Here is a 15,958-nt window from a genome sequence, read left to right on the forward strand (position 1 = left end):
TATTTATGCTTCCTGTGTAGTTGGATCGACAGTTATACACATTTGGGTTCTTCCTAGTGTTTTTGCTTGGATTGTCCTCTAGCTCCTCCTATCTTCCCCATTTTAGCTTCCCAAGAAGTTAAGATTACAATCATGAACTACCCAGTACTTGGCTCTGGTTACTTTTTATAGCCAAAATATCATGATCGGGTTTGAGCTTTTGTTTGGACCAGCAATAGTGTGTCCCTGCTCATGGGAAGGATTAAGTCAATATTCATAGAAGCATGAATACATAAAACTGAGTCAGCTGGTGCTGGTGGTTTACACATGTAACCCAGCACTAAGGAGGCAGAGGAAGGAGAATCATAAGTTTGAGACCAGCCTAGGTAACATACAGAGATCCTGTCTTTTTGTTTTTTTTTTTTTTTTGCCAGTCCTGGGCTTGAGCTCAGGGTCTGAGCACTGGCCTTGGGCTTTCCTCAAGGCTAGAGGCTCTACCACTTGAGCCTCAGCACCACTTCCGGCTTTTTTCTATGTATGTGGTACCAAGGAATCGAACCCGGGTCTTCACGCATGCTAGGCAAGCACTTTAACCACTAGGCCAAACTCCCGGCCCCAGAGATCCTGTCTTAAAAAGAAGTGAAGCCAGGCACCGTGGCTTACACCTGTAATCTTAGCTACTCAGGAGGCTGAGATCTGAGGATCATGGTTCAAAGCCAGCTCAGGCACTAAAAAGTCTGTGGGACTCTTATTTCCAATTAATCACCAGAAAACAGGAAGTGGGGCTGTGGCTCAAGGGGTAGGATGGTAGGCTTTGAGCTGAAATGCTCAGGGACAGAGCCCAGGCCCAGAGTTCAAGCCCTATGACCTACTCCCCCCCCCCAAGAAAAAAAAAAAGAAAGAAGCGAACACACCCTGTGCTGGTGGCTAACAGCTATAATTCCAGCTACTCAGGATGCTGGAGTCTGGAAGATCGCAGTTCGAAGCCAGTCTGGGCAGAAAAAGTCCCTGTGAGACTCCTATCTACAATTAACCATTCAAAAACTGGAAATAGTGCTGTAGCACCATGGAAGAACACTAGCCTTAAGCAGGAGAGTACCCAGGTCCCGAGTTCAAGCCTAACAACTGACAAAAAACAAGCCAAAACAAAACAAGAAGCAAGCACAAGGAATTTGAGCTTGTGAGTCAGTTAATAAATGCTTATATTCGATTTCTGTGGCCAAAAGTCCTCCCTCCAAGCTCTTATGGCCTAATATTTTATAGCATCTTGTTATAAAAATGCAACTGCAGATACAAGATCGATGATAACTGCCAAATGAGTGATTTCTACCTTAAGTTTGAAAAAATAATTCAATGAAGAATCATGTAAAGCCTTTGAGTTTTATTCTTTTGCTATTAAAAATATCTAAAGGTGTTTTTTGTGTATATGTGTGTGTGTGTGCATGCGTGTGTGTGCGTGCATGTGTACCAGTACTGGGGCTAGAACTCAGGACCTCATGGTCTCTCTTGGCTTTTTTTTTTTTTAAATGAAAGCTGGCATTCTGCCACTTGAGTCATAGCTCCACTTCTTGCTTTTTACTGGTTAATTGGAGTCAGAGTCTTACAGACTTCCCTTCCCAGAGGCTTCAAAATGTCATCTTCAGATGTCAGGCTCCTGAGTAGCTAGGATTACAGGCATGGTTTAGATGAGCTGCTGAAGAGAGAGAAAATGTTAAACATTTTGTTTCAAATTCTGTTCCAAGCTTCAATTCCTTTTCTCAATAATGATTTTCCCCTGTCTACTTTCAATGCCTTCCTTTCTTGGAACATTCTTAAGTATTAGCTTATTAAAGTGCTGTAATCTAGTCTGATGAAATAAGTGTGTGTGTGTGTGTGTGTGTGTGTGTGTGTGTGTGTGTGTGTGTGGCAGGGTCTTCAGAATTCTGGGCATGTCCCCCCTTCCTTACCAACTACATATCTGTAGCACCACCCTCCATTGATTCTCAGCTTCTAGATTGACTTTTTCCTTCTGGGGATGACTAAGTTAAATAACTGCTTGGTTGTCTCTGCCTCTCTTCTCCTAGATGGCCTGTGAGTATCTGTCTGTAGAAGTGATGGAGCGTTGGATCCTGAGTAAGTTTAGTGGGATTAGTGAGGAGGAGCCAAGTGGCATCTTTGCACAGGTGAACATTCTAAGTGCCTTTCTCTGCATTCGTTACTCTCTGCAGTTGGGTTTCTTCTTTGTCATGGGTGCCTCAACTCCAATAGCCAGTGCCAGAAGTTGTGGAAGCTGTGTCTGCAGGGCTCCCTCTACATCACCCTCATCCGGGAGGATGTGCTACAGGTGCACAAAGTCACCGAGGACCTGTTCAGCAGTTTTAAAGGGTGAGAGACACATGAGCCAAACCATTCTTTGTTAACGTTTAGTCCCTCTTGATAAGCGCACGTGCGCACATGCGCGCACACATGCTTTTATGTGTGTGTGTGTGTGTGTGTGTGTGTGTGTGTGTGTGTGTGTGTATACACCAGTATTGGCATTTGAACTCAGGGCTTGGGGTGCTTTCCTAGCTTATTCCACTCCAAGAAGAATCAAAGTATTAGTATTTGTAAAGTGCACATTAGAGTTTCCTGGTACATTGTAAGCACTGGGTATGTGCTTGTTAAGTAAAAGGAGTCTCAAGGGGGGTGTGGGGGGGGGAGGGAAATGGGTACCAAGACATGTGAAAGGGTATCAATGTATGTGAATTAATGCACCTTCTATCTGGCAAATATCATGTAACCCTTTTACTAATTACAATAATAATAAAAGAAAGGAGTCTCAAGCCAGGTTTGTTGGTATGTAATCCCAGCTCTTGGAAGGATGAAGCAAGAGGATAGCCTGGGCAAGAAAAATGAAAAAAAAAAACCTGTATAAGGAGTTTACAAACTGGTGAAAAATAGACAAATTGTTATATTAGGGTAAAGGATTATGGCTTGTAAACACAAAGAGTGCTGTGGAAACACTCTGAAGGACATTGTAAAAAGTGAAAGAAGACAGATGCTGGTGGCTGACACCTGTAATACTTGTTAATCAGGAGGCTGAGATGAGGATCATGGTTGGAAGCCAGCCCAGGCAGCAAAGCAAGCCTGTGAGACTTATCTCCAGTTAACCGCTGACAAGCCAGAAGTGGATCTGGGTTCTAAAGTAGTATAGCTGTAGTCTTGAGCACAAATCTCAGGGACAATGACATGGCTCGGGTTCAAGCCTCAGGGAAAAAGAAAAGCAAAAAAGCTGTGTGCTGATGGTTCATGCCTGTAATCCTGTCTACTTAGGACTTGGAGCTCTGATTACAGAGGTTCAAAACCGACCCAGGCAGGGAAGTCGTGTGTGAAGCTCCTATCTCTAATTAATCACCAACAAACCTGAAATGGAGCTGAAATTCAAGTAGTAGACCACTAGCCTCAAGTGAAAAAATTAAGAGACAGCACTCAGGCCCTGAATTCAAGCCCTAGTGCCAGCACAATCCTCATCCCCCCTGAGAAAGCACAAGATTTATGCACTTATGAGAAGAAACCAGACTGTCAGATGGATACTGATTGGCCTTTAAGTATCCAGAAAAACTAGAGATAGGTAGATGTAAGCTATGGCTGAAGCATGCATGTGTGATGTATATGTATAAAAGGCATATGTGGTGTGTGTGTGTGTGTGTGTGTGTGTGTGTGTGTGTGTGTGTGTGTGTGTGTGTGTGTGTGTGTATAGAGTGGAAAACAGAGGAGGAAGTTGTTTAAGGCAGGGAAAGGTATTCTAGGCAGAAACTCCAGCAAGATTTTCAAGATAAGAGAGAGGATGGCTAGAGTTAAAAGTGTAGTAGGCCAGGAGTGTGGCTTAGTGTTAGAGTGCTTGCCTAGCATGCATGAAGACCGGGGTTCAATTACTTGGTACCATAAACATAGAAAAAAAAAATCAGAAGTGGTATTGTGGCTCAAGTGGTAGAGCTCTATCCTTGAGAAAGCCCAAGGACCCTGGTCAGGCCCTGAGTTCAAGCTCTGGGACTGGCAAAAAAAAATGCTGGTGTAGTTTAGGGTGAGGATTAGAAAGATGGGGCTATGAAGAGATGGGCTTGGAGAGATAACTGGGGACCCCACATACTCTGCGGTGGGGTTTGTATCTGTCCCTAAGCTGATAGGGAACTGTTGGGTGAATTCAAACTGCACAGTTGAGCTGATCACATTTGTATTTTAGAAACACTGCTGCAGGGAAAACATAGATTACATGGGAAAAGCTAGCACGGGAGTTGAAGGAAGTAAATCGGAGGATAATGGCAGGATTTCCAGCATGGATCGCTGGCATTCCTTCAAGTTACAGAAGGTGTGAGCCGAAGTAAGTTTGTGGAGAGAGGCCTGTGAATTCAGTTTTGAAGAGATTGAAATGGAAGTGTTTGGAGGATGTGGAGGGGGAGATGTGTGAGGTCTTTTACTGTGTGATGCAGGAACTGAAGACTGAGGTCTGGAATCAGATGAAGATCAGTGAGGTGTCAATCAAAACCCTAAAAGTAGGTGTGATTCTCGAGGAGAATGTGCAAAGTGAGAGGAAGAGCTGGCTCTCCTCTGGCTACATTGCTATTTAAGGGCCAAGCAGAGGCAGGGAAACCAGTAGGGGACATTGGAAAGAAGAGATAATACAGAAATTAAGAGAAGAATAGAAGGATTGCAAGTGGAGGCTAGCTTGGGGTAGAAAGTTTATGAGACAATCCCCCCAATATCAACCAGTAAAGAGCGAGTCGCAATAGTACACAGCTGTCACTGAAATTAAACATGAGGTATAAATAGGAGGATTAAGGTCCAGACTAACATGGATAAAAAGAAAATGTATCTGAAAAGTAATAAAAGCAAAAAGGACTGAGAAGTGGCTTAAGTGGTAGAGCACTTGCCTTGAGAGTGTGAGGCCCTGAGTTCATACCACAATACTGCCATAATCAGACAAAATAAAATTAAATTTAAAAAGAGGGAATGCCCAATTATTTATACTAGTTGTTGCTTAGAAAGCAAACCCAGGACAAATGAAAAATGCTCTATGGATTTGGCTATACAGGTCATCTTTTGGGGAACAACTTCATACAAGTGGTCAGGTTGAAAACAGGGTTGCAGTGGGTTTAAAAATAAGAGGCTGGGCAACAGTGCCTCACACCTCTAAGTCTACTTCAGGAGGCTGAAATCTGAGAATCATCAATAGGTTTGAAGCCAGTTCAGGCAAGATAATCTGTGAAGCTCTTATCTCCTATTAGCCATTAAAAAAAAAAAAAGCAAACAGAAATGGATCTGTGGCTCAAGTAGTAGACTACCAATCTTGGACAAGAAAAGCTAAGAGACAGGGCCCAAGGCTTGAGTTCAAGCCCTATTACTGGCATTAGAAAAAGAAAAGAATAAATGGTAGATAAGGAACTTAGTAACTCTTGAGTAATTTGTGAAGGGAAGAAGAGAGATGTATATCAAAGGGAAGATGCATGGGATACCTATATTTCCTGCATTTATTTCTGGTGGCAAATAAAGCATCCAGAAATGTGATGATCACAAAGTAGAAACTGACTACAGTCTTAGTTCCTGGAATAGTTTGATGTGTCTGTGCCAGGTGTGTGTTTATGCATGCATGCATATGTTTTTGTACATTATATATCAAACTTTATAAATACATATATATATTATATGTGTTATATAAATATGTAATTTCCAGACTTAAGAGGAGTAAGTCTATAGTTAATAATTGGAAGTCTCAGGATGTAAGCCAGCCTCTAGTGGCTTAAACCTATAATCCTAGCTACTCAGGAGGCCGAGATCTGGAAGAACATGGTTCAAAGCCAGCCAGAGCAGCAAAGCCTGAGGGACTTCAGTAAGATCTGGAGGTGTAGCTCAAATGGTAGAACATAAGCTGAGCAAGCAAGCCAAGGGAGTGGGAGCCCACAGAAATAGCAAAAAAAGGAAAGGAAAAGAATGTTTCAGAATGTGGATTTGGGTTATCTGTATGAAGAAATTGTGTAATGATTACTAATTCTAAGGAATGGAAGGAATGAGCGTTGTTCTTTATCACTAAGAATAGCAATGTACATATGATTTATAGTTTAGGGAGTTCTTTGACATAAATGATCTAATTTGATCCCCATGATAACTCAGGTATAATAACTCAGGTGCAATATGGTTTCCTTTTGTAAATGAAGAGACTAGAGAGGTTCAGTCTCAATGTCCCTCGGTTAATAAAAGGTAAAACAATTCTAATTTTTTTAAATAGTCATTATCCTGTTTCTTTTCCTTGTCCCGTATAAATGTTGAAATAATTATCCTTTCAGATTGCTATGTAGTTGAATCCTGATTTAATTAAGATATTTTTCAACTCTGAGTTTCTATCATTTTGTGCTAAGTTCAATAAAATCTGGTTTGGCTGGGGCCAAGAGTTTGGCCTAGTGGTAGAGTGCTTGCCTAGCATGCACAAAGACCTGAGTTTGATTCCTCCACACTACATCCACAGAAAAGCCAGAAGTGGTGCTGTGACTCAAGTGGTAGAGCTCTAGCCTTGAGGAAAGTCCAAGAACAGTGCTCAGGCCCTGAGTTCAAGCCTCAAGACTGGCAAAACATGCACACACACACACATACATATCCCCAAACTGCTTTGGAGAAGGGAACTGGTACGCAGCGCCATTAATATGATGACAACAGTGATGCATGACAAAGCATGGGGTGGATGGCTCAGGCTTGTAATCAGCTACTTGGGAGACCGAGATTGGGAGGACTGAGATTTGAAGCCATTTGGGGCAGACATTTGATACCCCTTCTCAACCAATAGCTAAGTACATATCTGGTTTATTCCAGTTATAATAGGAAATGTATAATCGGTAGATTGTGGTTCTAGAGCAGCCAGGCAGAACCCTTCATGAGACTTCCATGTCAGTAGAAGAAGTTGAGCAAGGTGGTGTATGGCTGTCATACCAGCTACAATTGGAGGCATAAAAATAGACACATTGGAGCTCAAGCACATACCCAGATCTGAAGAAAGAAATAACTGGTGCAAAAAAAAAAAAGGGCCAGAGGTGTGGCTCAGTGGCAGAGCACTTGCCAAGCTCACATGAGGCCCTGAGTTCAAACCCTGGTACCACCAAAAATAAACAAATAAATAAACAAACCAACAGATAAAAGAAGAGAGATATGAAAGGAACCCAGAGAACAAAGGGTCAACACCAATGCTGAGATTCTGAGTTCAGATTGAGAGAGCACAAATCACTGTGGCCAAATACCGTTCCCAGCCATAGCCATGAAAAGGTTTCTTAATTTGGAAATTCACATTGGCTTCTGAGAGAGCAGTTTGTTAAGTATGGAAGACTTTGTGGGATTCATGGTGAGGAAGTTAAAAAAAGTATTTCTTTGGAGGAGTTTGATGGTATGAGAATGGATGAGGTTCAGCACATTGTCAAGGTCAAGTGAGGCCCTTTGTTTGCTGAGCAGGCACTCTGCCACTTGAGCCCCCTTTTCCCCCAGTACTGTGCCCTGCTTCTCCCAGAAGAGTGTCTTGCTTTGCTGGTTTTTGAGCAATGAGTGTAGGATTGGAAAAAGAAGTCCAGTCCCAGCTTTGCCATTAAGGCGCTGGGGGCTGGAGGCTGGTGGCTCGTGACTCCTATCTGTAATCCTAGCTACTCCAGGAGGCTGAGATCTGAGGCCAAAGGCAGCTGGGCAGGAAAATCTACTAGATTCTTATCTTCAATTAACCACCAGAAAGTCACAAGTAGTGCTGTGGTTCAAAGCACTAGCCTTGAACAAAATTGCTCAGGGACTGTGCCCTGACCCCCGAGTCAAGCCCTTGTGTGAACTTGGGCAAGTAATTTCCTTTCTTCTGGTTATTATCTTTAATTTTTATTTATTTCATTATTTTATTTTGTGCTGGTACTGGCACTTAAACTCGGGACCTAAGTACCATTCCTTAGCTTTTTTTTACTCAGGGCTGGTACTCTGTGACTTGTGCCATGCTCCACTTCAGGCTTTTGCTGGTTCATTAGAGTAAAGAGTCCCAGACTTTCCTACTTAGGCTGGCTTGAAACCTTGATCCTCACATCTCAGTCTCGTGAATAGCTAGGATTATAGGCACACGCCACCAGCGCCCAGCGTTCTAGTTATCATCTATCTAAAAAATGAAGAGCAGCAGCAGAGTGGCCCTGAATCTCTCCAAGTCCTGCACACTAAGGGTGAAGAGCGCCAGTGAGCAGTGCTGTGTTCTCCCTAGCCCGAAGGCTGGAATCTCTGACTAAGGAAAAGGTGGGACAAAATTTCTCACTAGTGGCATGGCTGACCCTGCTGTGCTGTTATTTTTCAGGTATGGCAAGCGAGTGGCAGACATCAAGGAGAGCAAGGAACATGCCATTGCAAACAGGTAATGGTGGGCTATGGGCTCTTGGAGAGGGGATAGACGGAACAAGACTCTCCTTTCTTGATGCTGACTGAGTTTCTTTGGAAACCCATTGTGTCAACTGAAGAACCTTGCTGTGGCTCCACAGATTCTTGTATTTTCTTTGCCAAATCAACCATCCTTCTTCAATGAAGCTTTCTTCTGAGGAGTGTGTGTGTGTGTGTGTGTGTGTGTGTGTGTGTGTGTGTGCTGGTACTGGGACTTGAACTCAGGGCCTGGACACTATCCCTTTGTGTTTTTCTTTATCACATAAGGCCAGCACTCTACCACTACTTGAGCTACAGCTCAGCTTCCAGCTTTTTGATGGTTGAGATAAGAGTCTCATGTAACAGTCCTTCCCAGGCTTGCCTGGAAACTCAGTCCTCAGATCTGAGCCTCGTGAGCAGCTAGGATTACAGGTGTGAGGCACTGCACCTGGCCCATGGGGGATTTTGAAGAGCAGCAATATTCTCAAGTTTCTACTTTTCTTCCTCAGTGGCCAATTTCACTGTCAACGACGCCAGTTCCTGCGCATGGCTGTGAAGGAGTTGGAGGCGATATTGGCTGATGAACCAGGACTTCTGGGTCCCAAGGCAAGAGAAACTCTGGGAAGAAGAGGATGGCCAGTGATGAGCGAGGACAGGGAGCCACTTTGGCATTTAGAAGAGTTTTCATTTCATTTCTTTCATTTGAGGGAGACTGGGGGTTTGGCCTAGTGGTAGAGTGCTTGCCTAGCATGCATGAAGACCTGGGTTCGATTCCTTGGTACCACATACATAGAAAAAAGCCAGAAGTGGTGCTGTGGCTCAAGTGGTAGAGCTCTAGCCTTGAGAAAGTCCAAGGACAGTGCTCAGGCCTCGAGTTCAAGCCCAGAACAGGAAAAAAATTTGAAGCAGTTGTGCAAAGGAGTTTCCATTCAACAAGTGATTGTGAGTGCAGTGCAATCAGTGTCACTCCCTCCATCCTTCTCCCTCATCCAGATTTTGCATTTCTGATCCATGTAGATTCCTTGAAGTTTAAAGTATTTAAGACATTTTATATGTTTATTTTCTAGCACTGTCACAGTATGTTACACATTAATTTTGTTTACTTGTCCTGTCTTCAATTTGAATGTGAACTAAGTTGGTGGCAGTCTTTGCTTTACTGTTTTGAACCATATAAATATCCAGTAAATATTTCTAGTATTTATTTGTGTGTGTGTGTGTGTGTGTGTGTGTGTGTGTGTGTGTGTGTGTGTGTGTGTGTTGGTACTAGTGCTTGAACTCAGGGACTGACACTCTTGCTTAACTTTTGCACTCAAAGCTGACACTATACCCCTTGAGCCATACTTCCTTTTCTAGCTTTTTTGCCTGTTAATTGGAGGTAGAAGTCTTATAGATTTTTCTTCTTAGGCTGGCTTCAAAGTGGGAACTTCAGATCTCAGGCACCCGAGTAGCTAGAATTATAGACAGGAGCCACAAATGCCTGGCTAAGAATTTAACTGGATAGAGAGGGTGGGGGAGGGACTGTTAGTGTCCACCTCTGCACATATCTGATTCTGTGTCATGGGGGATGTGTTTGTGGGTCTGAGTATCATTGAACATTGTGGATATAGCTAGACAGTAGTATCTTTATACAGATTAGCATCCTAGTTTTTTCCATCCTGTGTTTTGAAATCTGTTTTTAAAGCTGAAAATTCTAATAGCTCTTGTCTTCACCATAGGCCCTATTTGCTTTCATGGCTCTGTCCTTCATTCGTGATGAGGTCACCTGGCTGGTTCGCCATACAGAAAATGTCACCAAGACAAAGACACCCGAGGACTATGCTGATTCGTTAGTATTGACATAGTTAAGACTTTGTCTTTGGATGGACGGGGAGGAAGGGCAAGGAGGCATTCATGAACCTCAGGATTTCACAGCTTCCACCCTTTTACTCTTGTGTCTATCTCCATTCAGATTTCTGGTCTCATGCCTCTTTCCGTTCTCATCCTCAACTTTGTAGGAGCATTGCAGAGCTACTCTTCCTCTTGGAGGAGATTCGGGCTTTGGTTCGAAGACACATCAAAGTGATACAGCAATACCATCTTCAGTACCTGGCTAGATTTGATGCTCTTGTGCTCAGTGACGTCATTCAGGTGCGTTTCCATGGGTTAGGTTCTGGTGATTTTTTTTCCCCTGTGGATCCATACTATTTGAATCTTATAATCTGCATAGTGGGTGAAACATGATCTCTCTGTGCCCCAGCTGACCTCAAACTCCTGGTTCTTCTTCCTCAGCCTCTTGAGTGCTAGGATTACAGATGCATACCCTTATCTCTACTTCTTAACAAAAAAAAAGAACCTCAGCAATATTTTTTCTTATGTTAAACTATATATAAATAGAAAAAAAGAAGAGAAATGAAGTGTTAACATGGCAGAAATCCCAGGAAATTTCCTTCATCTCTTGCCTGACTTTTTCTCTGTTGTTTGCACTTAGGAATTTCTTCCTACTTTTATTCACTGAGTGAGCCTGGGGTCCCAGTTTCTTCCCTGGAACTTACACCCACTGACAGCAATCCCTACCCTTCTTTTAGAACCTGTCAGTGTGTCCAGAGGAGGAGTCTGTCATTATGTCCTCATTTGTCAGTACCCTCTCCTCTCTGAACCTCAAACAAGGTAACTGGAGGGAAGTAGGGAGGTGGGTATTCATAAGCTCAATGTATTGTGTGTGTGTGTGTGTGTGTGTGTGTGTGTGTGTGTGTGTGTGTGTGTTGGGCACTGTCTTTAGATTTTTTTGCTCAAGGCTGGTGGTCTCCCACGTGAGTCACAGCTCCATTTCCAGTTTTTCTCTGATTAACTGGAGATAAGAGTTTCATGAACTTTCCTTCCTGGGCTGTCTTCAGCCTCCTGAGTAACTAGGATTACAGGTATGAGCTACTAGCATCTGATCCAATACTTCCATCCATCCATCCATCCATCCATCCATCCATGTATTTTTTTTTCTTTATGTCCTCCTGTTTCTTTTTTTAATATATTTTTTATTGTAATTAATAGAAGGGTTACATGATATTTGCCAGATAAATGGTGCCTTAATTCCCACACATTGATACCCTTTCACATATCATGGTCCCCATTTTTTTTTTTTTTTTTTTGCAATCCTGAGTTTAAAGCTCAGGGCCTGAGGACTGCCCTTGGATTTTTCTTAAGGCTAGAACTCTGCCATGTGAGTCTCAGCACCACTTCTGGCTTTTTTTTCTAAGTATGTGGTACCAAGGAATCGAACCCGGGTCTTCGTGCACGCTAGGCAAGCACTCTACCACTAGGCCAAACTCCCAGCCCTATTTTTAAAAAATAAATGTTGATCTAAGATCTAGGAAATAGGACAAGAAGACTCACAAGACCTACCATTCTTTGAAGTTACGTTTTACATGTTGCTTTACCCTTTCCTTTCATGCTTGTATTTTATTCATAGTTGATAATGGAGAGGAGTTTGAATTCTCTGGATTGAGGCTGGACTGGTTTCGCCTTCAGGTAATGGTTTGCTTTTGTTAGTGGTCTGCATCACTGGGTTTTACCTTCCCTTTTTCCTTCTTAAACTCTGCCTTAAGAAGTGAGTGAATCTTGAACATTGCAGCCAGACAGGATATATATAGGCCAAGTCATAGTCTCAAAGCTGTGGCCCCATTTCACTCATTCTGTGCTTTTTCCCGCCTCCAATAACAGGCCTATACCAGTGTGGCAAAGGCTTCTTTCCACCTGCATGAGAACCCTGACTTAGCCAAGGTGATGAACCTCATAGTTTTTCACTCCCGAATGCTGGACTCAGTAGAGAAAATGCTGGTGGAAACCTCTGACCTCTCTATTTTCTGGTATGTCCAGGTTCAGATTATTGTTATTATCAATTTCTTCCTCCTCCTCCTCTTCCTCCTCTTCCCCCTCCTCCTCCTCCTCCTTCCCTCCTTTTCCTCTTCTTCCTTCTTCTTCTCCTCCTCCTCCACCTTATTCTCCTTCTCTTTTCTCCCTTCTTACTCTTCTTCTTCTTCTTCTTCTTTTTTTTTGCCAGTCCTGGGCTTGAGCTCAGGGCCTGAGCACTGTCCTTGGACTTTTTTCTCAAGGCTAGAGCTCTACCACTTGAGCCTCAGCACCACTTCTGGCTTTTTTCTATGTATGTGGTACTGAGGAATTGAACATGCTAGGCAAGCACTTTAACCACTAGGCCAAACTCCCGGCCCTTACTCCTTCTTCTTCTTCTTCTTCTTCTTCTTCTTCTTCTTCTTCTTCTTCTTCTTCTTCTTCTTCTTCTTCTTCTTCTTCTTCCTCCTCCTCCTCCTCCTCCTCCTCCTCCTCCTCTTCCTCCTCTTCCCCTTGCTTCTCCTCCTCTTTTCCTCCTTCTTCCCCTTCCTCCTCCCTCTTTCACTTCTTCCTCCTTCTACTTTTCCTCTTCCTCATCTTCCTCCTCCTTTGTGTGTGCATGTATGTGTGTGCTCACATGTGTGTGGTGATGACATTGAGGCTTGAACTCAGGACCTCTCATTCTCTTGGCTCTTTTGCTCCTCAGCTTCTATCAATTTGCTAGCTAATTGGAAATAAGAATCTCATGGATTTTTCTCCCTGGGCTGGCTTTGAACTTCATATCCTCAGATCTCAGCCTCTTGAATAGCTGAGATTACAGGAGTGAGTCACCAGTGCCCAGCTGGTTGACTTTTAAACAATTAATTTATTTGACCCTATAAGGATTTTAATTCCCCTAGACAGGTGGGAATTTGTAATTCTATAGACAAATAGGAAATTCTTCTTCTTTTTTTTCATACTCTTAATGGCAGATGCTCAGCACTACAGCTCACCCATGGCAGCTTCTCCCTCTAATCCCAAGTGAGGGGATTGAAGGTGATCCTTTTTGTTTGTCTCGAATTAGTTCATGGGAGGAAACTTTCCCCAGCCTCCCCCTCATGAGATTAACCCAGCTATTCATCTTCTTCTTGTCCTTTCTCATTCCACAGTTTCTCCTATATCTTTGGGGTGTTATAATTTAAAATAAAAACAAGGGGGAAGAGACAGAAGGGCTAACACTGATCTCACAGCACTGTACATATAAACTGAGATGTTGGATTGCAACTATAGAAAGATAATTAAAATATGAAGCATTTGGAAGTTTAATGGTCATAACTGAAAAATTAACAAAGTTCTTGGAAAAATGAATGTTTAGTGTGTCTTCCACATTTATGGCCACCATTGTGCATAACTATCCATCAAAGGAACAAGCAAACAAAAATACAGTATGTTGCTGGGTGCTGGTGGTTTACACCTGTAATTCTAGCTATGTAGAAGGCTGAGATCTGAAGATGGAGGTTTGAAGCCAGACCAAGCAGAAAAGTCCATGAAATTCTCCAATTAACCAGTAAAAATGAGGAAGTGGAGATGTGGCTCAGTAGAGCCTTGAGTGAAAAAGACAAGAGAGAATGTCAAGTCCTAACTTCAAGCTTTCGTATTGGTGCACATACACAAATACAATATGTTATGTCTGCTCTGTGAGCAGTATAAATGGAAAGATATAAATACTCACATGGTAATAAAAGACTGACATAATACTTGTAAGAATAAGAAAAGGCAAAAAAGAGTGAATGAAATTAAGATATTATGAAATTGAGTTAAAATTCAGTCTCATAGAAGTAATCTGAGACAGTTTTCAGGTGGCTAAGCATAAACAATTATTTTTTACTGTTCCTGGGGCTTAAACTCAGGACTTGGGTACTGTCCCCGGGCTTCTTTTATTCACATCTAGTGCTCTACCACTGGATCCGCAGCTCCACTTCTGGTTTTTGTTAGTTTATTGGAGATGAGAGTCTTGCGGACTTTTTTGCCTGGATTGACTTCAAACTGTGATCCTCAGGACGCAGCCTCCTGAGTAGCTAAGATTTCAGACAGGCATGGATCACTGGTACCTGAATTATCATCAAATTTTGACAGTAATGTGAATTTAAGACATAAATTAGAGAGAATAGCTCAAATCACACAGAGGTTCTAAGGGATAAATAGCAAATGTTATGCAATGAATGGAAAGAAGATGATTACTCAACTGACCTGATGATAATTTATAAAACTGAAAGGGTTTTTCTAAAGAGGTTTACTTGCTGGCCTCCCTTCTGGCTTAAGCCGAGGGAGTGGTGAATATCCATAAATACCTGTTGGAAGAATAAATATTTTTTTTTCTCCTTCAAAGGGACCAACTTGGCTGGGTGCTGATGGCTCAAGCCTGTAATTCTAGCTATTCAGAGGATCTGAGGATAACAGTTTGAAGTCAGTGTGGGCAGAAAACTCTGTGAGACTTTTATCTCCAATGAACTACCAGAAAATGGGATGTGATACTGAGGCTCAAAGTGGTAGAGCACTGTCTCTGAGCAAAAACGCTTGTTGACAGTGCCTAGCCCTGAGTTCAAGGCCCAGGACTGACTAAAAAAAAAAAAAAAAAAGGACTAATGTCTAAACCCTGGTTTTAAGTCTCTTTCCCCATCACTTTCAGCTTTCATCTCCGAACTTTTGAGAAGATGTTTGCTATGACCCTGGAGGAACCCACAATGTTGCGATATGCCATTGCTTTCCCTCTGATTTGTGCTCATTTTGTCCATTGCACTCATGAGATGTGCCCAGAAGAGGTGAGTATTTTGAACTCCAAGCTCCAGGGGTTGATTTTGATCTCACAAAGGGTTCAAACATAAGTAAATAACACAACCCCCTAAATATCTCAGTTTGATGTGCAGTATATTCTTGTGTGTGTGTGTGTGTGTGTGTGTGTGTGTGTGTGTGTCCACGTGTGCGCATACACACATGGGGGTGTACTTGTGTGTGCCAGTACTGGAGCTTGAACTCAGGGCTTCGAGTGCTCGCTTGGGTCTTTTGCTCAAAGCAGGAGCTCTTATCATTTGAGCCAGATTTCCACTTGTGACTTTTTGGTGGTTAACTGGAGATAAGGCATCTCACAGACTTTTTCTGGCTTTGTGCAATCTCCGTATCTCAGCCTCCTGCAGAGCCTCCTCTATTTTTCTCGTCTGGGTTTCTTTAAAGCGAGGGGAGCTTAGGCAATGGGATGGGAGTAGTGTTGTGAGGAGGAAGTGACCGTCATGGCGACGATAGCTTCTCCCTTGCTTCTTCCCCACAGTACCCCCACCTGAAGAACCACGGTCTTCATCACTGCAACACCTTCCTGGAAGAGCTGGCCAAGCAGACCAGCAACTGTGTGCTGGAGATCTGTGCTGAGCAGCGGAATCTGAGTGAGCAGGTAGTTCCCGATTCCTGTCTCATCTCCCCTCTCCACCCCCAGGACCTTCTCTCTCTCTCCCTTCATCTCCCTCTTACAGGCCAAGCTCTCTTAACTGTTCTGCAAGTAGGGTGTGAGCCTTTGGGTACTTGAATTGGTGGCAGAGTCCTCTCTCAGTGTGGTCCCTCCACTCCTTACTTACTCCCTTAGGACAAGATAGAAGCACCCCCACATATATATGCATTTTTTTTTTCATTTGAACAGCTGCACTCCAGCAAAATCTATTATTGCTCCATTTGGAGCACTCTGGGAGATGAGTTCACTTCCTTTTCCTGGCCCTTTATTTATACACAGGGGCAAAAGTCCCAGATTCAAATGACTCTG

The 15,958-nt window shown here is 43.0% G+C and overlaps 1 protein-coding gene across 1 annotated transcript in view; it reads left to right on the plus strand.

The window, feature by feature from the left end:
• The window catches only part of Nckap1l (NCK associated protein 1 like), a 51,198-nt gene that overhangs the window by 6,128 nt on the left and 29,112 nt on the right, over window positions 1-15,958 (plus strand). The window contains exons 8-18 of the mRNA XM_090326853.1: window positions 2,043-2,091; window positions 2,187-2,343; window positions 8,291-8,347; window positions 8,859-8,955; window positions 10,065-10,174; window positions 10,344-10,476; window positions 10,914-10,995; window positions 11,792-11,850; window positions 12,043-12,188; window positions 14,840-14,972; window positions 15,476-15,595. Coding sequence (XP_090182979.1) covers window positions 2,043-2,091; window positions 2,187-2,343; window positions 8,291-8,347; window positions 8,859-8,955; window positions 10,065-10,174; window positions 10,344-10,476; window positions 10,914-10,995; window positions 11,792-11,850; window positions 12,043-12,188; window positions 14,840-14,972; window positions 15,476-15,595 — 1,143 coding nt within the window. The remainder of the gene's footprint in view (window positions 1-2,042; window positions 2,092-2,186; window positions 2,344-8,290; window positions 8,348-8,858; window positions 8,956-10,064; window positions 10,175-10,343; window positions 10,477-10,913; window positions 10,996-11,791; window positions 11,851-12,042; window positions 12,189-14,839; window positions 14,973-15,475; window positions 15,596-15,958) is intronic.

The sequence above is a fragment of the Megascapheus bottae genome, chromosome 2, assembly GCF_031878675.1.
Source record: "Megascapheus bottae isolate mThoBot1 chromosome 2, mThoBot2.hap1, whole genome shotgun sequence".
Taxonomy (NCBI): Eukaryota; Metazoa; Chordata; class Mammalia; order Rodentia; family Geomyidae; genus Megascapheus; species Megascapheus bottae.